This window comes from Macrotis lagotis, chromosome 1 (assembly GCF_037893015.1).
Source record: "Macrotis lagotis isolate mMagLag1 chromosome 1, bilby.v1.9.chrom.fasta, whole genome shotgun sequence".
NCBI classification, from domain to species: domain Eukaryota; kingdom Metazoa; phylum Chordata; class Mammalia; order Peramelemorphia; family Peramelidae; genus Macrotis; species Macrotis lagotis.
Window position 1 is genome coordinate 873,154,461 of NC_133658.1, and position 23,945 is coordinate 873,178,405.

At 42.6% G+C, this 23,945-nt stretch overlaps 1 protein-coding gene across 5 annotated transcripts in view; it reads right to left on the minus strand.

The window, feature by feature from the left end:
• Positions 1–3,278: 3,278 nt before the first annotated feature.
• Positions 3,279–23,945, minus strand: part of SLC66A1 (solute carrier family 66 member 1) — a 34,200-nt gene continuing 13,533 nt past the window's right edge. For 4 of the 5 annotated variants that reach the window (XM_074218267.1, XM_074218264.1, XM_074218265.1 and 1 more), the window contains 6 exons: positions 21,443–21,572; positions 20,538–20,625; positions 19,874–20,016; positions 19,256–19,348; positions 18,518–18,703; positions 3,279–17,254 (listed from right to left, as the gene is read on the minus strand). In XM_074218267.1, coding sequence (XP_074074368.1) covers positions 17,174–17,254; positions 18,518–18,703; positions 19,256–19,348; positions 19,874–20,016; positions 20,538–20,625; positions 21,443–21,572 — 721 coding nt within the window. In that variant the 3' untranslated portion in view covers positions 3,279–17,173. Of the gene's footprint in view, positions 17,255–18,517; positions 18,704–18,868; positions 19,102–19,255; positions 19,349–19,873; positions 20,017–20,537; positions 20,626–21,442; positions 21,573–23,945 lie in introns of those variants that run through there. The other variant, XR_012474570.1, reaches the window with a different exon arrangement.

Here is a 23,945-nt window from a genome sequence, read left to right on the forward strand (position 1 = left end):
CCAGGATGCGGTGGATGACCTTGGTATCTTTAATGTATGAACAAGCTTAACAAGGCAGCTAGGTGATGTAGTGGATAGAGCACCAGCCTTGGATTCAGGAGGATGGGAGTTTGAATCTGGCCTCAGACACTTGCCACCTACTAGCTGGGTGACCTTGGACAAGTCATTTAACCTTGATTGCCCCATATCTAGGGCTGTCTCCAGTCCTGATTCATATCTGGCCACTGGACCCAGACGGCTCTGGAGGAGAAAGTGAGACTGATGACTTAGCACAGCCCCCCTTCACTCACATATAATTCACGTGCTTTTCATGGCAACATCTCCCTCATGTTGTGTTGGTCTTCAAAAATGAAGGACAAACATTAAGTGTTCCATAACACCTGCTTCAGCCACCGTGACAAATTGTTCTCATTTGCCCATTCTTGGGGGAAATCTTCATTAGCTTGCAAAGATATCCCCTAGCTCATCAACAGATTTGTGATCCATCAGTTCCCCTCTACCTGGTTTTAACCTGTCTACCGAAATGACTTACTAGGGTGTACCCGCTACAAATGCTTAGAGCCATGCTGAAACTTGAGTGCCCGGTGGGCACCAAAGGTGGATGAGCAGTCCTCACACTGCGGTGCTATGCATAAGGAAGAATTGTTAGGCCACATGTCAAGAATGAAGTGGAAGAAAGACAGAGCTATAAAATTAATTTTCAGATCTATTTATCCATCCCTAACTTCTTTCAGTTTTACATCTCCAACTACCTTTTAAACATCTTGAATTAAACATCTTAAATTTTCCTCTGGATATCTTAAGCTCAAAACAATTCTATTTTTCCTCCCCCAAATGATCCCTTCTTCCAAATCCCCTTATTACTTTTTAAAACATCATGTTCCCAGTCACCCAGATATTGTCCTCAACTCCTTTCCTTTATTCCCCATATCCAATGTTGACAAGGACCATCAATTCTACCTTCAAAACCTCTTTCATATATGTCCCTTCTTTCCTCTGATACAGCCATCATCCTGGAGCAGGAGACCCTCTTTACCTCTCATCTGGATCCTCCTGGTTCTCTGCCTCATCTCTTCCCTTCACCATGCATCTTTCATTCAGTTGTCAAATTGACATTTCTTATTTGCAGATCTGATCATAGGAGTCACTAGTTTATTGATAATGGCTGCTAATTACCTTGAGGATCAAATATAAAATCCCCTGATTGACTTAGCCCTTCAGAAATCCCCTCCTACATTTCTAGTCTCCCTAAATCTTACCGCCTCCCTACTCCTCATTATCCTTACCTTTTCCCATTGCCAGGAATCCTCTTCCTTCTCTCCACCTCTTTTCTTTCCTGACTTCCTTTAAGTCTCAGCTTGACTCCCACCTTCGGCAACTTTCCCCCTTAGTACTCATGCTTTTCATTTGAAACTATCTCCTATTCTCTTGTTTGTACATAGTGGTCTGCACGCTGTCTCTCCCAGTTGATTGTAGGCTCCAGACACTGGTTGTTGACTCTCTTTGTATCCTCTGCATTTAGCACAGTGTTTGATGGTATAAACTTCATAAATGCTTGACGGACTCTGCAACAATCAGTTCAGATCTCCTCTATCACTTTGTCTTTGTAAAAGCCTCTTTACCTAACCTGAAGAATACACTTGGGCAATTCTAGTCCATTCCAGTCCAACAAATGTGCTGACTGCACAGCCAAGCATCATGGTAAGTGTTGGGCATAAGTGTGGACCAGACCTTGCCATCAAGGGCTGGCAGAGTGGCTCTGGATTCAGGAGAAGCCGAGTTAAAATTTGGCCTCAGACAATAGTTACTTAGCTGTGAGACCTTGGGCAAGCCACTTAAGTCCATTGCCTTGCCAAAAAAAAGCAACATTCTGGGGGAGGGGGGTATATAATACAGCATGGTCCCACCCAAGAAAATACAAGATATAAACATACAACTTTGATGGACTTGCTCATTCCATCAGTGCAACAATCAGGGACAATTTGGGGCTATCTGCGATGGAGAATGCCATCTGTATCCAGAGAAAGAACCATGGAGTTTGAACAAAGACCAAGGACTATTTATTACCTTCAATTTCGGGGGGGGAGGGGGGGAATGTTATCTTATTATGTAATTCTGCTCTTATACTTTGTTTCTTCCTTAAGGATATGATTTCTTTCATCACATTCAACTTAGATCAATGTACAACATGGAAACAATGTAAAAACTAACAGACTAGGGGCAGCTAGGTGGTGCAGTGGATAGAGCACCGGCCCTGGAGTCAGGAGGACCTGAGTTCAAATTTGGTCTCAGACACTTAATAATTACCTAGCTGTGTGGCCTTGGGCAAGCCACTTAGCCACTTAACCCCATTGCCTTGCAAAAAGTAACAGACTGCCTTCTGTGGGGTTGGGGGAGGGAAGCAAGAATAGGTGGAAAATTGTAAAACTCAAAATCTTTCTTAAAAAAATACAAAATATATGCAAATTATATACAACATATATGCAAAATAATTTGGGTAGGGAGTGGACACTAACAAATTGAGGCCCTTGGGAAGTAACCTTTTGGAAGAGATGTGTGCAAAGAGAAATGTAGTGTGATCCTTGGAGGAGGAGGTAATGAGCACAACTAATAATGGACATTAGGATTCTAACTCTGATATAGCCAGATGCTTCAGAACTCATTTCTTTGCTTTGTCTTCACTTCTTAGACAAGTCTCTGGAGGAGATGGCATATGAGCTGAACTCTGAAGGATTGTTTCATTCTGGGATCCCTGGTGTCATAGTTCCTGGCAATGAAAGGCACTTCCTTAATACCTATTGATTAAGAAAACTGAGGGGGTGGCTAAGTGGAGCAGTGGATAGGGCACCAGCTCTGAAGTCAGGAGGACCTGAGTTCAAATCCGAGCGCAGACACTTAATAATTGCCTAGTTGTGTGACCTTGGGCAAGTCACTTAACCCCATTGCCTTAAATAAATAAATGAGTTTTTTTAAGATATGTAAATCAGGGGAGCATGGAAAATTTTACCTGTCAGATCTATGGATAAGGGAAGAGTTTATGACCAAACAAGAGATAGGATCACAGAGAATAAACTGGAAATTTTTGAATATGTGAAATTAAAAAGTTTTTACACAAATAAAACCAATGTAACCAAAATTAGAAGGAAAGTAGGAAAATGGGTTTGGAGGGGAGATTTTACATTGTTTCCTTGATAAAAAAAACAAAACAAAACACCTCATTCTTCATATTTATAAGATATTGAGTCAAATTTATAAAAAAATCAGAGCCATTCCCCCAACTGAAAAATCATCAAATGATATGAATAGGCAATTTTTAGAAGAAAGAATTAAAGCTATGGTCATGTGAAAAAAATACTCTATTGTTTAAAGGAATTTATTTTATTTTATCCTGGTTACATGTAAAAACAAGTTTTAACATTCATTTTCAAACATTTTTAATTCAAATTCTCTTCCTATCTTTCTGCCCCACTCCCCCTCATTAAGAAAAGCAAATTATTTGATATAGGTTAAAAATTGTAGTCAGGCAAAGCATTTCCATAATAGTCATGCTTGTGAAAGTTGACAAAGGCCTTCTCACCCCCCCAAAAAAAATTAAGCTCAAGAAAAATAGTTAAAAAATATGCTTTGATCTGAATTCAGACACCTAGGAGTATTCCTGAATTCCCCATGATCTCTCTGATGTCCCAAATCCAAGCTGTTGCCAAGGCCTGTCAACTTCACCTTTGCACCATGTGTCAAATAGAACCCCTTCTCTCCTTTGACACTGCCACCATTCTAGTGAAGGCCCTCATCACCTCACACCTGGACTACTGCAACAGCTGCTGGTGGGTTTGGATAGTTTTCCATCTTTGGGGTGGATAGGAGTCTTTATCCTACGACCTTCAGAGTTATCTTGGGTCACAGCATTGCTGAAAAACTTATTACTTTGTCTATAGTACATTTCCCATTGCATTTCCTCAGGTAAGCCTTTCCAGGTCTTACTGAGAACCTCCTGCTCATCATTTCCATCATAATCACATACCACAATTTGTTCAGCCATTATCCAATTAGTGGGTGTTCCCTCAATCTCCAGCTCCCAGCCATCAAAAAAATGGTGGCTAAATATCCTTATACCTATAATCCTTTTCCTTCCCGTTTTTATCTCTTCTGAAATATGGCTCTCATAGTAGGTCAAAGGGTAGGCATGGTTTTAAAGCCCTGTGAGCATAGTTCCAAATTGCTCTACAGAATTGCTGAATCAACATCCCATTTTCCCAACACCCTAACTTTTGTCATTTTCTGTTTTTGTTCTGTTCAAAGAAATTTAAATTGCAATGTGTATGAGGCACTTCCTCACATCTACCACCATGGCTAACACATCAGCAAAGGAAGGGAAAACATCGTTGCCAAATTGTTAGCATTCTTGCCCTCCTGAAATTACTTTGTTATTCCTACTACCTGAGCAGCTAGGTAGTGCAATGAATCGAGTGCTGGGAGTCAGGAAGTTCTGAGTTCAAATCCAGTCTCAGAATCAGGAGATGCACAAACCACCCACTTCCTACCCAGGGAGGTGGTGAGAAAATATAACAATATAGGACTCTTAAGGTCCTGTAACTGGAATGAGTACACTTAAATCCTTTAGTGTGGACCTACTGGAGGGCAAATCTGGTGCCAGCAGCTATGGCAATTCCAGCTCCAATAGTGTATATATTAAAGTTGCTGCAATTAAAAAGCCCACAGTCAAATCTTGGGACAGAGCTGGTGGTCAGCCATGAGATGAGCCACTCTAGGGGGACCCCCAAGTTGCTCTCAGATGAGTGTGCCTCAGTGTTTACCTTGAAAAAATTGGCATGCTCAAAGCAGGCCTTAGTCATTTGGATACCCCAGCTAGGAAGAATGGAACAGGATCCTGGTTTGATTTTGTTGGTTTTTCACAACTGGAGGGATGGCAGAGGGATATTCATATTGTGCCATTAGAGGTGAAATTCTTGGAGCAGTGCAAGATGAACCGGAGCAAAAATATTTGCCCAGAATGTTTTCATTATTATGAAAGCCAGAGATTCAAAGAGGATCAGATAGCATCATAGTTCCAATCATAAATGATGCCATTGTTATTCTCATGATCGCCAGGCAATTTCTGGGAAAGCAGTCTTTGGGTTTTGACAGGAGTATCCTTGAAGGTCTAAGAGGAAAGGGCCTACTGACGATTAGTCCATCAAGAGACAGTAAGGATATACTGTGCTATCATCACCCAGGCATTGATGAAGCATATTGATGCCTTAGGTGAGGAAAAGTTTGTATGACCTGCTTGAATGGAAGGAAAAAATTGTACGCAAGATCCAAGGACTCCCACGGCAGCCAGACTATGACCAAAAATTCTGTTCTCTATTAAATCATGAAGTCAGAATTGGTTCTGGAAAAGGCAAGTGAGAAGGATGTCTTTTTGCACAGCACACCCCTCACTATAATAAATATAATGCCTACTAAAGTGGTTAGTGTGGTCTTCTTTGAAGCAAAGACCAACTATCATCATCATCATCATCACCATCATTATTATAATGCATTGTTGGTGGAATTGTGAACTGATCCAACTATTCTGGAGAGCAATTTGGAACTAAGCCCCAAGGACAATAAAACTATTGGTTCACAATACCATTACTGGATCTCTATCTCTTTTTTAAAATATATATTTTTTTATTTTTAGGTTTTGATGAAGTGTCTGGGGCCGGATTTGAACTCAGGTCCTTCCAACTTCAGGGGCGGTGCTCTATCCACTGTGCCATCTAGCTGCCCCTGGATCTCTATCTCAAAGATAAAGGAAAAAAAAATATATATATATATACTTAAATGTTTATAGTAACTCTTTTTGAAGTAGCAAAGAATTGGAAATTGAGGGGATGCCCATGCATTTGGGAATGATTAGACAAATTGTGGTATATGATTGTGATGGAATATTATTATAAGAAATGATGAGCAGGATGGTTTCAAAAAAACCTGGGAAGGGGGCGGCTAGGTGGTACAGTGGAGATAGAGTGCCGGCCCTGGAGTCGGGAGGACCTGAGTTCAAATCCGGCCTCGGACACTGAATAATTACCTAGCTGTGTGAGCTTGGGCAAGTCATTTAACCCCATTACCTTGCAAAAAAAAAAACCTGGGAAGACTTACATGAACTGATACAACATGAGGGAAACAGAACCAGGAAGACATTGCACATGCAATGATCAACTATGAAAGACTTAATTTTTCTGATCAATACAATTAACAAAGAAAATTCTAAAGGATGAATGATGAAAAAAATGCCATTTTCTCCAGGGAGAAAACTGATGAATTCTGAATGTAGACTGGAGTATAACTTCTTCACTTTATTCTTTTGGGGTTTTTTTGTGTAATAAAGCGAATATGGACATGTGCTTTGCATGATTTCCTGTGTATAATGGATATCATATTGCTTGCCATCTCAATGTTAACAAACTGCTCGCCTTCTCAGGAGAGGCTGGAGGGAGGGAGAGAATTTAAAACAATTATTTTAATATTAAAAATAATAAATTTAAAGCAAAATTTTAAAAGATTTTTAAAATAAAAGAAGGCTGAGAATGTAGGTTAGTGTAGACTATGAAAAACCTTTGAATGCTAGACAGAAGAATTCATATTTTATTATAGAGTCAATATGGAACCCTTGAAGGTTCTTAAGTCAGGAAGTGACAAGGTCATTTTTGAGTCTTAAGAAGGTTATTGTGGTGGCTGTGAAGGAGGTACTAGATAAGGGAAATACCCTGAGCACAGGCACACTTTTTAGTCCAGGAGGTAGGTTGTAAGGATAGAGCTAAGCCTGGAGTCCCTATTTTTACCATGTCTCCAGCTAAGACTGGCATAACCCAGAGGGTATTCCCAGAAAGGGTTGGGACCACCAGATGTGGTTTCTGAGTGTTGGGCCCTTCAAAGATTTCCTTTAAGAGATACACACTGTGGAGACAGCAAGCAGGTGGCCCATTTCCAACCTAGGCTTTACCCCAGTGCAGCTTCTGGGAAACCAGGCGGGGGCTGGGGTGAGCCAGGTTTTCCAATAGACAGGCATTGGGAAGTGGGACTCCGGGGTGGTTTTGCTCTAGGCTTGTGGTTCCAGAAGCATTGGGAAAAATTCCTACATGCTTGGAATCCACCTTCGTTTGATCATCTTGATTGGGCAATGCTATGGCAGAAGGCAGGATGAGGAGAAACTTACAATTCAGAAACAGAAGGGGGGAGTTCATTTTTCAGAGGACACTGAGGACTCAAAGAAAAAGTGGAACTTTGCCAAGTCAAACAGGTTGGCAGAGTTTGGGATTACAGCTCGGATCCTCCAGATTTATGAATGCTGATGAATACAATAACCAATTATGATTTCAGAGGACTGAATAAGCATGATTACCTCTTCTGTACAGACAGTTGATGGACTAGACATGAAACAAAGTTTTGAACCATAATGTTGATTTGTTTTGCTTGACTAAACTTATTACATGGGAAAGGAGGAAACTATCCATAGGAGAAAGGTAAGGGAGAATTTAGTGGGGAGCAATAGTGATGAAAAAAAAAGAAAATTCAATTAAACATAAAAAACCCAATTTTGTACTTCTGTACTTTAACTTTTATACAATAAAAAAAACTGCACATACACACGAAAAAGAGCCCAGATTCTCCATGTCTAAATTCACCATGACCAGATGCTCTTTTTTTCATTGCCATTATTTCCCAACTCACATTCCCCTACCCTTGTAACAAAGTAATATGGTTAAGGGACCTGACATATTGTCCTTGAGTGATAAAGCAAGCCCCATTCCATACCTGTTGTCTACTCAGATCCCATGACACCTGAGGATTCAATGAAGTAGGGATCCCTTCCCCTGATCTCAGCACACTCTCTGCCTGCATTCTACCAAAATTTTATTTCCTATCTACTCCTCAAAACTTTTCCTTCCCTGCTCCTCCCTGGATGCTGACCTCTGTCCTTTCAAAAGAGAGTGCAAGGTTCATTTTGACCCTTGAGTCTATCTTGCTCTTCTGAATAGTCATGTACCAATTGCTCTGACTCTGACTGTCAGGCAGAAACAGCTAATCACACTTCTCTGATGAGCAGGAGGTCACCAACTACTGGACTTCCCATCAGTCAGTCAATAAGCATTCATTATGCTTACAACGAAGAGCAAGAACAGTTCTTCCCCTCCAGAGTTCCCAGCAAATGGGAGTAGACAACCAAAAACCCACCATGTATAAGTACATTAAATAACTGGCTAATTGGGATAATCCATAGAGGGAGGTTCTCACCATCTGCTCTGCCCATCAGGACCATTGGGCCTTACCATCCACTGTTTAGTTTACCAGGTTCTATTGATCTCCCCTACTGTGCTATCCCCCAGAGCCCTATCATACATCACCAAATGACCTGTCCAGGTCCAAAAGACCCCTAGGCCTTTTCATATCCCTTACCACTGAACTCTAAGCAGGACTGACCTTCCCAGTTAGAATGTGGGATCCTTCATTACTTGCTGACATGGGGAAGGGGGAGGGAAATGAAAGATGTATAAAAATATGGAACTCAAAAGTTTACAACATGAATGTTGAAACCTATTTTTTGCATGTAATTGTAAAAATAAAATAACATTCAAAAAGTAAAAATTTACATAGAATAAAAAAATGTAGAATCCTTTAGAGTAGGCACCATCCTACTTTTCTATTTTTAATCGCTTAACTGATAATTGCTTGACACATAAATGCTTAATGTTTTTTTCAAAATCTTTTTACTCAATAAGATAAAGGAGATCTATTTTATGATCATTCTTTTGGAGTCCATTGTTCATTGCATTGATCTGAGTTCTGGTGTTTTTCAAAGTTGTTTTCTATGATTGTGACCACTAGGATAGACTTTTCTCTCTGTTTTGCTTACTTTGCTCTGCCTCAGTCCCATGTTTCTGTGAATTCTTTGCACTGGATTTTCTTACAGTTCATTTCATTACATTTATGTATCACAATTTTCCAGTCATTTTCCAATCAATGGGTACCCAGTTCGTTTCTAGATTTTTATTGCTCATTTGGTTTGGGGGTGGGGGTTGCTACTATAAACTAATCAACAATCATGTATTAAGCACCAACACTATACTAACCACTGAGGATTAAAACACAATAATTTCTATTCTCAAGGAGAGCTGCTATGCATATTTTAGTCTATATGGGAATTTTTCCTCTGCCTTTGACCTCCTTGGGATATAGATCTTATATCAGGATAGCTGTGGCAAAGGGTAGGAATAGTTTGATCACTTTTCTAGCATAGTTCTCATGGGAGGGCTCTGTGGCCACTAGACTGTGAGAAAGACCCTGACCCTGAGTGTCCTGAAAGACAAAGCAGTAACACTGGAAGTCTGACTTTTAAGGAATTCGGGAAAAGGCTTATCCAAACCTTCCCTCCCAGCTCCCATCATGTGGAGCTTCATTAACCTGATCCATTCAACTTGGGCATCTGTGGCTGGTTAGAGAATTGGGACTGAATGTTTTCCCAGAGGCCTCAAGGGTCTTGCCATTTCAGCTCAGATGAAAAACTAGGTCAGGGGGAGGAAGAGGCCTGGAGGGATGACTTGAATTCCCTCCCCTCAATGGTGGGGGCCCTCTGGCCAGACCGGAAGGGGGTGTTGTCTTAGCTGGAACTTCAGAAAGTTCCAGGTTAGAATAACCAGATAGATCATTGGACTTTTGAGTAGCTCAGAGATGGGGGGGGGGAGTTTACTGGTTTTCCAGTCCAAAACTCCCCTTCCAGTCTCTGACCCCCCACACACACACTCCTAGGGCCAAAGGGGAATTGCACAGGGTCAGGTGAACCTAGCCTCTCTTCAGAAGGGTCTGATCCAACAATCTCAGGGCAGATCAGGGAAGGGAAGACATGAAGAGAACAGAGGCATGGTGTGATCCAGAGGACCCTGACTTGAGAGGCAGAGGGCCTGGATTTGAATCCTGGCCAGGATCACTCAGATATAAATTGCTTGATGTGGTGTTTGAACTCCACCCCTTCCTGGTTCCTAATAGCACTTCAACCCCTACAAAATGTCCCCCCCACCAAGTGGTCATCTAACCTCTGCAGGTCATCTTGACCATGTCACTTCCTTTCTCTCAGACTCAATTTTCTTATCTGAAAAGGAGAAAATAGGAATCCCTTCAAATTTTTGAGATTCTGTGGCCTTGTGACTAATCCCAATACTTCTAGTGGGATAAACAGAATGCCATAGAGGAGGGATGACCTACCTCAACAACTGTGTTTGGAATGAAGAGCAGTGAGGTCAGAGGCAAGATTCAAGTTGAAATTCTGACTTTGCTCCTCACAGGGAAACGGGTTTTTGACTTGTCTGGGGCAAGATGTTACACTGAAGGCATGGAGTCCAATGTGGGTGGTGAAGATGCAGACTAGAGGCTGTGCCACATGCGAAGCTCACTTAGAGGACTGCCGAGCAGAAGATGGAGGGAGGAGGGTTAACATACAAATAGCACTGGTTTGGGAGTTTGCAGATCTGAATTCTTATACTGAATCTGCTATTTGCTGGTTGAGCTTAGGGAAATTGCTTTGCTTCTCTGAGACTGGTTCCTTATCTAAGCAGTGAGGGAGTCCTTCCAGGTCTAAATCTTATACCCTGTAATCCTTGATTATAAAAGCCTACCTAGGATGAAAACTTATAGTAGCATGACAAAAAGTAACCTGGGAAATTGAGTGGACATATTCTGCTTGGCCCCCAAGGACAGAACTAAGAGCAGCAAGGGGGAAGGTATAGGGAGGAACATTTCATCACCCAAAGGATAAGCTTCCTAATCTTGGGGCTGAGTCCAAGGGGCAAAATTGGCATTTGAAGCAATTCCCAGAAGATTTGGGTTCAACTTGGGAGTTGGATTAGAAGGTCTCTGAGGGGTCCTTGCAGCTCTGGATTCTGGGATTCTCTAAATGAGTAGATTTCTTATAGACTTTTTCCTGATTATTTTTCCTTTGACTTATTTTTTTACTGTGTATATTCTGTTGTTAAAGGAATTCTAGCAAAGGTACTCTGGTTTGAATCTAGAGGTGAGAAACACTTGGAAAAGAGGGGAAGTGAGAGCCTAGAACAATCAATCATTCCATAAGCATTAGCTTCCAGGTGGGAAGACTTTTGTGATATGTGGGAAACCAAGTTTGGAGTGGTCACTCCAGAGAAAGCCCCACAGATCCCAGTCTGGGTGTCCAGGGTTTGGCTTCCCCAGGCCTGTGGTGCCCTCTAGTGGTCTACTCCAAACACTCAAGAAATGGGGTACATCCCTTTCTGGATCAATAGGGAGGCAGGCTGGGCTCTGCTCCCCAGAAGGAAAAAAAAGTCCAAAGATCTCAGGATTTAGAAGTCATCTACTCTGAGTATCATAGAATCTCATCATTGGAAGGGACCTTAGGGACTACCCAGTCTAACCCTCACCTGGACAAAGATCCATGCTGATAATAACTAACTTTTATACAGAATATTTGACAAATATTTGTGTAGCTTAAGTTGGCAAGACACTTTACAAATTTCTCATTTTGTCCTTGTTAAAAAACTTGGGAGATAGGTACCACTGTTATCTTCATTTTACAAAAGAGAAAACTGAGACAGGCACCTATAGATTACTTACCTTGTTAAAATAAATTTTCTCATGTGATCTTCACAACTCTGGGAGGAAGATGCTATTTTTATTCTCATTTTTACAGATGAGGAAATTGAGGCAGGCATATTAAATCACTTGCCCAGAATCACAAAACAATTAAGCTTCAGTCAGGTCTTCCAAACTCCATATTCAGCAACATATATATCTATATACATACATGTGTGTTGATGCACATGTACGCATATACACAGTTTGGGGGGTGGACTGAGGAGCCTCTGAAGGCTCCTGCAGTATATCTATGTGTATAGATATAGGCATGCATGTTATAAATACATAAGTGTATATGAATATGTGCTTTAAAGTTTATGATGCTATGAATCTAATTTAGGCCTCATAACAGTCTTGTAATATAGATGCTACTGTTCCCATTTTACAGATGAGAAAACTGAGGAGAGGCATTGCATGACTTGCCCAGGATCACTCAGCTAGAAATTGTTTGATGTGGTACTTGAACTTCAATCCTTCCTGGTTCCTAATAGCACTTCAACCCCTACAAAATGTCCCCCCCGCCCCCAAAGTGGTCATCTAACCTCTGCAGGGAGTTCTCTAATGAGGTTAGGAGAGCCCACCCTCCTCTCCCTTGGAGATAATTTCCATTATCATTTAAGTCTTTTTTTGACATAAGCCTCAGTGCTGGCCACTTCCACTCAAGCCTGCAAGTTCTGCCATCTGGAGCCAAAGAAAGTGAATTTTATCTCTTTTTGGATCATTTTCATTTCCAGATATCCTTCTTCCCCTTCTTTCCCTATCCCATCTGTCTCTGTCTTTCCTTTTAGAAAAGACATATTCTGCTCAAACCTCAACTATCACTTCAGAGAAAGAGAGAAAGGGGGGAAGAGAGAGAGAGAGAAATACAGATAGAGACAGACAGAAGAGAGAGGACACACACACACACACACACACACACACACAGCCATTCCCAAGTAATTTTACTAAGTTACTGGGGTTGGGAAGGTTGGGAAGAAAGCAAATCAACAAAACTTAGTCTTTTTTTCTTTTGAACACCAGTCTTTCTTTAGCAAAGGTAATCAGGCTTCCAAACAAGCTTAGGGCATTCTGTGTGATGGGTATATGGGGAAGATATTATCATTCCAGAGAGTGATAGCACTGCTTTGTAGCTGCCTGGAAGGCTTACAAGTTGATCTTGAAGCTCTCTGAGGGACAGGGACAGAAGCTGCAAATGAGGAGGGGAAGCCAGTTCTTCTCTATTTGCCTCCTTATAGACTACTGGATATGAACCTCGCCAGTGAGACTGAACCCTCTCTTTTAGGATCTCATTCCCAGAGAAAAAGCTCTTTTGGTGTATTCTTTGCTGTATCCTAATATGTATAATTTCTGATTTGTTTACCATTTTACTTGAGTGAACAGGTTTTACATGCTATTTGCAATGGTCTTTTATGCAGTTAGTATGTCAGGAAAGGTGAGTAGGCACCAAGGGCTACCATCTCCTTAGGGTGCAGTGGATACAAGACTGGCTCTGGAGTCAGGAGGAACCAAATCTGAAATCAGATACTTACTAGCTGGACTAGTGATTCTGGACAAGTCACAACATCAATTACCTCCAAAAGAAAAAAAAGGGATGCAGATTTCCTCCCAACTTTACACTTATCTCTCTAGACCCAAGATGGCCAAGGGACAGCCCTTTTCAGAGACTGGAAAAAGGAGTGCTCAACCTCACTGAACTCTTGGGTCCTGCCTGTCACTCCCCTTTCTGCAGAGAGGAGTCAGACCAGATGGTATCCATGCCAAATCTATAAATTTAGATAAAATCTGGTGAACATCCTCCCTCTCATGCATAGATAATATTTTTATAACCTATGCCACAGGTTATATATTTTATATTTATATAGTTTTATAGCCTATATTTAGATATTTTTATATGTAATTTATACATTATATATAAAACCTAGGTCACAGAACTTAAAGGAAATCTGTCAATTGACAATTAAATAAACTGAGGCAGCAAAGTAACTGGCCTTTCCTAAGACCAGTCTTCTGAATCTGCCCATTATGTTGTCAAGCTCAGCTCTGGTGCCACCTCCTTCCCTTTCTGATTACAGTTGTCAGTAACCTCATCCCCAATTGTTGTCACTGGGTACCTTTTGGTATAAGGACAGAGAGAAGGATTGGCCTCTTTGCCAATACAGGTTGGCACTTATTCTGCAGTGTATGGTCATAGCATACTGAGTGTTCAAGTCACTTGCCCAGGATCATACAAACAGGAGATGTTAGATGTGAGATTTGAACCCAAGCTGTTTTAGCTCAAAGGTCATCTATCTCTCCATCCAGGCTACTATGCTACCTTTTTTTTGGATATGTCCTACATTTTTCTGTAAAAATATTTTGTCCCCCAATGGAATATTATTCTTGAAGGCAGGGATCCTCTCATTTTTGTCTTTGTCTACCCAGATCTGATGTCAATGCTTAGTAATTACTTTCATTAATTGATATTTCCCATGCTCCAAGGAACTCAAAACCCCAGCATTTGAGATAAATATTGTTTATCCCACAGTGGATCCTAAGTTTCCCTACTGTGGTCCTAAGAGTCATAGAATGTCAGATCTGGGGCGGGGGAGAACTGTACCCAAACAGGAATCCTCTCTAAAAGACCCTTGGAAAGTGGGCGTCCATCTGACCTGTGCTTGAAGACCTCCACCGACAAGAAACCCTCATCATTTTTCTGTATAGCCCTTCAAATATTTGGCAGCCCAGTTCATTTGAGGACAGTCATGGCTGGGTTGGGGGTCATAAAGATCTGGGTTCTAATATTGCCTTTGATGCTTACGAAAACCCATACAGAGTATAACCCAGGATACTTTGTCTCTGAGCCTCAGGGTCCTCCTCCAAAAACTGAGCCAACAATCAGTGTCCCAGGCAATACTCTAAAATGAAGAAGCCAGGGAGAGGGAATTTCCTCAGGAGGTAAAAGAGAAAGGTTATGTCTCAATTTGCTTCTTTCAATGTTATCTGTAAAGTGAGAGTTGGGATTGGATCTGATGACCTCTCGAGTTCTTTCCACCTCTTTGACTCTGCCCTACGGGAACCAAGGAGAACAAACCTCATCCCTCTGCCAGGACACAGCCCTATGACCTCTGGCTGCCTAGCTGAGTGGTGGACAATCTGGCCTGTTGTCCAGACTGTTAGGTTGATGGTGCCCAGGGTCTGCTTCTCTCTCTGCTGAGCATTCTTAAAGTTTCTTGGAGTCTCAGAGGATACGCATTAGAGGAGTACTGAGAGTCCTGATTTGGAATGGGGAATTACAGACTCTAAGGCTTCAGAAGTCACCCAGTATGGCCCCTCTGGAGCAGGCTTCACATGTCTGGGGTAGACACCCCCCCCATTACTCACCAATAAGTTGTTTGAACTCCTTTGGGTACCCTTAATCTGCCTTCTGAAATGGTTTACTGGGGTATGGCCACTGGGGTGTGCATGCTACAGCTTCTTGGAGTCACAGGTGAGTTAGGTGGCTCAGGTGGCTATCAAAGGTGGAAATCAGGAGAAGATACCAGACACGATCCTCTCTCAAGCTAAACTATCTAGCATTCCAATATTACTACAGAGAGGGCAACTATGATGGGCTGGCCACAGTGTTAGAATGACAGACGTATGCTTGCCCAGAAAACTATTTTATGGAGAATTCACACAGGCAAGTGTTCACAGGTGGGTCAGAAGAAACAATACCAAGACCACCTGAAGGTCTCATTGAAGAACTTTAGAACTGATTGTACAGATTGGGAGACCCTGGTACAGGACTGCCCAGTATGGCATGCCCTCCTCAGTGAGGGGCTGCACTCTATGAGGTCAGAATTGAAACAGCTCAAAGGAAATATGACATCCATAAGTTTAGAGTACCCACCCCAGTATTCACACGAACTATTTGTGCCCACCTCTGGTAGAGCATTCTGAGCTCATATTTATCTGATCAGCCATAGTTGGACACATCGCAATTTGTCTCAGACATAGTGATGTCATTTTGGTTTTCTCTGATAATGAAGGACAAGAACCAATCTAGATCAGGCAACTCATTCTGCCTTGGAGAAAAAAAAAGTCATCCAACCTCTCTGTCCTGGAGGCTCCCTGGGGAGGGAGAGCTAACAATCCTCTGGGGCAGCACATTCTAATCTTAGATAGTTGTCACCATCAGGATGCTTTCCTGGGGATCTAACTAACATCTCCCTCTCTGATATTTCTACCTGCTGGTCCTTTGGGACCTTCTGGGTCAAGCAAACCAGTCTAATCCATCTTTCCTGGGCCAGGCCTTCAAATAGTTGACAGTCTTCTCAAATGGCTCAGTTACTGTAAAAATACTTAGTATGCAGTGCCCGGTCTGTATCAAGTGCAGTAGGAATCTTAGCTAGTGTTATTCTTCTGACTATTGGCTGTTGCTATGACTTTACTATGATCCATCGTTACCGCTATTATTATGCTCACTATTAGCTATCGTTATTCCTTATTAGTTATTGTCTGACTCTCCCCATTAGCTGACACTGTTGCTGCTACTGTTGCTAACTTTCTTAGTCTGAGTTCTTATTAGGGCCGCTGCTTTTATTCTTCCTGTCGGCTCTGATTGTTATTGTGTCTCCTATTCTTATCGTTGCCATTTTTATTCTTCCTCTTAGCTATTGGCATTTTTGTTGTTATTATTCTCTTCACCAAGGCCAAGCATCTGTTCTTCCTTAGAGGGCCTTCTGGTGACTTCTCCCTTGGCCCTAATTCTGGGGTCAAATGAAAAAAATCTCATCTCTCTTCCAGAGGACAATCTTTCAAATAGGAAAATAGCTGGTTTCTCTTCTACACAAAGGATGCTCCCAGAAGGCAGTCTGCAGCAGCCTCCCCATCCTGCCCACCTGCATGCTGGGAGCTCACGGAGCTCTTACCTATAGGCTCTGGCACCTCACTTCCAGAGTCTGCCTAAGGAACTTTGCTCTTCCTCTTCCCCCCAATAGTAGTAAAAGACACACTGAGGGTTTGGGGCAAAATCCCCCTGAGCTGGAATAAGAAATAAAAACAGAGGGTTGTCCATTTGGATGGATTTTACTAGGAAATTTGGTGCTAGGTAAAATATAAAGGAAGGAGAGACAGCTAGCTGAGTTGCGGGGACCAGAGGCCAGCCCCTGGGGAGGTCAGGGGTGGGGTAGAGTGCAACCCAGCTGAGGGAGGACCTGAGGAGACACATCCTGGTAAACTGATCACAGGGCCCAGTCCAACTTGTTCTGCCTGGGAGTCTATGGGGTCTGGTTCCTAGGGAGGCAAGTCCTGGCTCAAAGAAGGAGGGGAGCAGGCTCCTGGAGGCTTCCAGAGATCTGAGGGTAGGAGACCCAGGTGGAAAGGTAGCAAGAGACTGGAAAGTTTGAGGGCTCCCCTTTGCCCAACAATCCAGACTCCTTCCTTAGCACCTAAACCCACCCTGACCAGGGGGCGAGCAGTACCACCATCTCCTGTCCATGCTTTGCTCCTTGCCCCAGTGTCTGCCTGGTTCTTTGGCCATCCTGGGCTTGGCCTCAGCATATGATGATCAGCTAGGATTCTGGCTCAGTAGAGGCTCTCTCTCATGGGAGGAGGGATGTCCTCTATAGATGAGGAACTGAATGGAGATCTGGAGGGCAAAGTCAAGGACAGTCACAGAGCAGGGCCCAGGTTGTCTCCCCATTGTGCTACCTGCCCCATCCTCCACTTAGGGCCAAGCTGCTGATCTGGGAATGTCCCCTGCTCCCCCACTCCCATCTCCTAGATAACCTTTGGAACTAAAGTCACCTCCTCCAGAAAGACCTTCTAGATCCCCCCCATGACCTCAAAAAACACTTGCCTAACACCTCTTTCTAAATACACACGAAATAAGGAGTATTATAGTTATTTTTTATGTCCTAGGCCCCTATTTGAACATTATCTACATAAGATTAACTTTTCATTCCCCCCAAAAAAATCATTCTGTATTTACTTCATAATTATTTAGAGCCCTCCACCTCCCTAAGAAAAGGTCAATTCCCTGAAGGCAGGGATCATCCCTTGCATCCTCTAGAGGGCCTAAGCCCTCAGTAATGACTTATGTGAGAAGGTGGAAGGGTTGGTGATTTTATTGGTTGCCTTTACCTACCATTCTATCCCTGACCCAAATCATAACCAGGCCAGAGCTTAGCCAGTCAAAAGGTGTTTATTAAATGCTTATTTCAGGCATTGTTCAAAGGGCTGGAGATATAGAAAAAGGCAAAAAAAAAAGTCTCTGTCCTCAAGAAGCTTCCACTCTAATGCTAAGTGCTGGAGAAAAGGCAGAGATTTAACTCACTTGCCCTGAATGGACCTGAATCCAGTCTTCTGACTTTCCTGTTCCTTCCTGTTCCTAGTACTTAATTCAGGCCAAATGGACAAGTGAAATGGATTCAAAGGAAATGGCAGCTATGCTCAGCTTGCTTCCTCGCCATCCTCCCATTTCTTATGCCCATCTCCTGCTCCATCTAAAACAGGATAGTCTTCTCTAGGTGCACTGCCCTGCAGCAGCTTAGGGAGCAATGAGAGGCGCCATCTCTGGTCCAGACTCACCCAGGCAATGTGTGTGAGGTATGGGATTGGAACCAAGGCTAACTTGTCCTGAGGCTGGCTCACTGCTGCCTCCTAAGGCTAGCTCCCTATCCACTCTACCACACTGCCTTTTAGGAGCTCACATTTATAGAGAACAGAGCACTCACTTCATACTGGCTTTGCATGGGGGCCAGTCCATATTATCCTTCCTATTTTACAGAAAGGAAACTCTTCGGGTGAGTCATATTCATGGCTAGACTCCTCCAGATTTAAGCAGCTAGACTCATGCAGGGCCCTGAAATCCCTATGCCACCAGCCTTTGGCAGCTGATGCTAAAGGATACGATGACATCCAGCAGGAGCACACCCAGGCTGCCGATGAGCCAGGGGAGGTGATGGAGAAGGAAGCTGTTCTCGGTCTGCCCGGCCTCAGGATTCTTCAGGAGCACGCTCAGCCCATACATCATGTTGCCCAAAATCACCATGGCAAAGAGGGAGTAGGAGATACCCTCGGTGGACTTTCTCTGAAACTGGGAGAGCAGAACAGGGCTACTGAGCCCAATTGGCCTCATGTCTTCTAAGGAAGGACCTCACCATTGGCTCCCATTTAAACCCAGGGCAGCCACAGAATTAGGAAGGAACCAAAGATTTAAGTGAGTGGCTCCCAAGAATCCTGATTCTCAATCTCTTCGTACCCAGAGCAGGCTTCCTCTTCATTTTCCTTAGAACCCTTCTCCAAAGACTGGGAAGAACCTCAAGAAGTCAGTCCACTGGGCTCAGGCCCTAGAGCTCTGGTTCCTTCTCAAATTCAGGGAGTCCTAACCAGTCTCCAGACTCCATTGATGGGGCCATGAACATGTCCAGGCCATTTGGGGGGGGAGGATGCTATTAGCCTGTAGGTCCCATCTAACTCTGATTACCATCATCCCTGAGACAGCATAAAAAAACAGATCAGACAATCAGTGAGAGATAGAAGTGCTCTTTGGGAAGAAAAGGGGGGGATGGAGAGGGATGGAGAGTGATGGAGAGGGAGAGAGCTAGGGTCCTGATGCAGCAAGGCCCTTCTCCAAGACAGCACTTACATTAGTATAGATCTGGGGCAGGCGAGACAGCAGGTAGAGCAAACTGGAGATGGAGCCAATGGTGAAGCCAATGATCTCCTGCTTGGTGAAGGGCTGGAGTGGAGGGAAGGGGAAGAGCACCTATTAGGAGTTATTCCCAAATAAAAACTCATATTTCATTGGATTCCAGCTCTGGGGTTGAAAGGGACCTCAGAGGCTACAAGATCTACCTCAATATTTAGGAGACAGTAGTAACTAAAGCTCAGGGATGTTACCAGGCTCACCCAAGATCACAGAGCTAGTAAGCGATAGAGATGGGATTTGAACCCATATCCCCATGCCTTCAAATTTGGGCAAGATATCCTTTAAGCTGGCTTTGGTCAGTCCCAATTCTATGATTCTATAATTTCCCCAACAACTGAGCAAGAACTGAGAACCTATATTGAGAATAAAACTATTTTTGGCAGACTAGAATCACTCTTGGTATTGGAAAGCACCTTTGACTGATCTACCTCTTTTTAGGGAATCCCACCATTCAACAGCCAGATTCATTGCCTGGGTTCTGAGTAGATCTGCCTTCAACTTCCCCCCTTCAAAGGTCATTTCCCCTTAATCTCCCTCCCATCTCCTGAGACTTACTTTATCAGTGAGCTCTATATGCAGAAGGGTCCTACTCCTGAAGACCTCCTGTGGGGCTGAGGAGTTGAACTGGAGGAAGAGAGGGCTGGTTGACACTGCCCCAAAGGAGATGAACAGGAAGGCTGTGTTGATGGGAGATGATACTGGACACAAAACAAGATTGGGGATTAGAGATTGAGTCATATCCTGGACCTATTCAATGAGGGGCAGAGAAGTTGGGCTTCAATGGGATATACTTCTGAATGGAAATTTGGTAAGCTTAGAAAATGATGGATTTAGTAGAGAATTTAAACTGAAATTGTGGAGGCTTGAAAAAAGTTTTTGGGGAAAGTTTCATCACATCAAGGAACTAGGTGGTGATGGGTAGAGCAAAATAGGGCCATGGTTATCACAGGGATAATCCTACAGAGATAATCCAAATCAAGAAAGGAATGAGGAGCTCCAGGCAAGGCCTAGAGACAATCCTGTAGGATTAAATCTACAATGAGTAGATTTCTCCAGAGCTCCCTATTTTAGGAGATAAAAATCTCAAAACCACAGATAGGGTCTCTGAAGTTTCTCCTTTGGACTCAATGGATGGATCATCTGGTTCTCTCCCTCCCAGGCATTGTTGGGCCCTCAAATGAAGAACAGGACCCCCCTCCAAGTTCACCCCCCCACTCACTTAAGGAGCGCTTGTTTTTGTATTTGTAATAGAAGAAGAGGGATATCATTAGGAGATCAGCCAGCACATAATAGATGGCGGTGTAGGTCTGCAAAAAAACCAAGATGTCAACTAACTCTCATTCATAAGGCACAGATAGGTTTCTGAGCTTTCAATGATACCTTCACAGGAGAGGGAAGGGGGGAAGGATGACCTTGGGCTCTCAAAGGGAAGTTTGGTGGAATGGAAGCTTGGGCACATGAAGAAATCTTGGACCATGGAGCCTAGAGCCAAGTTGTATGTCTATTGTACGTAGACCGACCTGGTTATGTTTGCAGAGGTTGATCTCCAAGATGGCCCCTAACATTAAGAAAGGGACTATGATCTGTCTTGGTATACACTTGGAGTCAGGATGCCTAATCCAGATTCTGCCCAGGGACCTTGGGCAAGTTGCTTCCCCTCTCTGGACCTCCCTTTACTCATCTGCAAAATGCAGATAAAAATATTTACACCACCTCCTTCACAGGGTAGCTGTGAGTAAAGGAGTTTCTAAAACCTTAAAATTTTATGTGTGACCTTGGGCAAGTCACTAACCCCATTGTCTTAAATAAACAAATTTTTTTTTATGGAAATGAGACTTAGAGGAGGCCCAAAGAGGTGGGAACAACTAGTAAATTTCCTAAGAAGGACCTGAACTTAAGAAAAGTCATCACCAACTCTTTCTACCTCAACACCTAGACTTTAAAGACTGGCATAACTCTCTTAATTTTACAAATGAGGAAATTGGGGCCCACACAGGTTCACTGTTGGTCTTTGCAGACCTGCTAGATGTGGGTTACTACTGACTGACCAAGACCCACCCCACAAGGTGCCCATTGATTTTTTTGTCCTGCCAGATCATTTTAGGGGCAATGATGAAGAGATACCTGTAGAGGTAGCTGATTGGCGAGGAAAGAGCCAATGAGGTTACAGGAGTCTCCACCTAACCAACCCATCAGGAACCAAATGGATAAGGCCTGGTCCATGTTGCCCATCCTGCAGGCCTTGATGTACTGGCTGTGGAAGACAAAGAAGGCCATTGCCCTAGTCCACCTCAGTTCTCAAAACAAGAATTGCTCCTTCCTCGCCCAATCTCTTCTTAGCCTGAGCCCTCCTGAGTACCAAGACGATTTCAGAGATAACTCTGCCTTGTTAAAAAGGCCTAAAGTATTATCCTTACTTGGGTTCATAGTTTTAATGGATCTGGAGTTAGGTGGGGCCTCTAGCCTAACCCTTCATTTTACAGTGGGAAAACTGAGACCCAGGGAAGTAAAGGGCACAGTCTATGGTCATACAAATAAGAAAAATGGAGATTTGAATCCATGTCCTCTGACTTGAAGCCTCCCACTCAAGTTCCCCAATGACACTTGCCTCTCTATGGATAAGATAATTTTAATAGGTGCATAAAGGATGGATTGAAGGGGGAAGAAAGTAATCAGGAAGACGTGTGAGATTAGTCCAGAGAGATGGGAATAAGGGCCCAGACTTAGGGTGGTAGCCATAGGGATAGGGATGAAGGAATAAATGAAAAGGGTCACAGAAGTAACTGACTGGATATAAAAAGTAACGGAGATATGAGATTGGGACTGTCCAGTCATGTCCCAAAGTCATTAGGTGGTGGAGGGTTCTTGAGAGCAGAGGGGTCAAACACACAGCGCACACCTACTCTTTGTCCCAGAGCCCACAACACCCTCAAGGGTGGTCTAAGCCAGATTCAAATGTAACTCAAAAAAATTGAACAAAAGAAATAAAATGCAATAAAATGTAGATAATATTAATATGTGATTATCTAAGGCATTATGAGGTGGTTTTGTGACTCCTATTTCTCTTTGAGTTTGACATCCCTGATCTGAAGGATTTTATCACCATGGAGTGGGGTGAGTACAATGTTCCCCTTCCCCATACAAGTTAGATTAATTTTTCCTTAAAATAAATTATCAGCCACTAAGTTTAACATGATTGTGCGTGTATAACCCATTTTAGGTTGGTGTCTTGAGAAGGGGAAAGAAAAGGATGAGAGGGGGAAAATTTTACAAAAATGAATACTGAAAACTATCTCTACATGTAATTGGGGAAAAAATAAAATACTAATAAGATTAAATAAAATAAATACAATTAGATTATTAAGATTAAATAAAATTAAATAAAATACTATTAAGATGTGTATACCTACACACATACATTATTGGAGATTTGACTGACTCTGGTAACTTAGACTGAGATATATCAAGCAGCCTAGAGAGAAGGGTTGGAGTCCCTTTCTGAGACTCATGTGAGTGAAAAAAGCTGAACTCACATAAAGCAAGACTTTCTCTTGCATGAACATCTTTTTTCCCAGATCTGAACATCCTCCCCCTACATTACTACATAAAACTCCTTTTGTTAATCATTTAAAACAATGGAAGTGAAACTAAAGTGAAGGTCACTGCCCTCCTCAAGAAGTTTCAGTATCTCCCTTTTTGCCTCTAGGATCAAAAACAAACTCCTTTGTTTGGAATTGAAAGCTCTTCACAGCCTGGCTCCAGTTTACCTCTAAATGTCATTTTAGGTCCAGTTTTTCTGGAGAGCAATTTGGAATTACACCCAAAGGGCAATACAACTATGTATGCCCTTTGATCCAATAATACCACTGCTAAGTCTGTATTCCAAAGAGATATTAAAAAAAGGATAAAAAAAACCCCACATGTACAAAAATATTTATAGCAGTTCTCTTCATAGTGGCAAAGAATTGGAAGCTGAGGGAATGCCCATCAATTGGGGAATGGCTGAATGAATTATGGTGTATGTATGTGAAAGAACACTATTGTTCCGTAAGAAATCATGATGGATGGGATTTAAGAAAAGTCTGGGGGGGGGGGGGCAGTTAGGTGGCTCAGTGGATAAAGCACTGGCCCTGGAGTCAGGAATACCTGAGTTCAAATCCAGCCTCAGACACTTAATAATTACCTAGCTGTGTGGCCTTGGGCAAGCCACTTAACCCCATTACCTTGCAAAAAAACAAAATAAAACCTTAAAAGGAAAAGCCTGGGAAGAATTGCATGAATGGAATGAGATGGACAGAATCTGAAGAACATTATACACACCAACAGCAGCACTGGGTGATGAGCAATTATGATGGACTTGTTCATTTTGGTGGTATGATAATAATCAAAGACAATTCTAGAAGACTTGTGGTGGAAAATACCATCCACATCCAGAGAAGGAACTGTGCAGTTTAAATGCAGACTAAAGCTGTCTATCTTCAATTTTTAAAAGTTGTCTTATGTATTTACCTTTACATTTTTCCCATCTTGATTTGATTCTTCTTTCCCAATAAGATTAATATAGATCTTTGTTCAGCATGCTTGTACATGTAGAGCTTATATTAGATTTATCTTTTGTCAGAAAGAG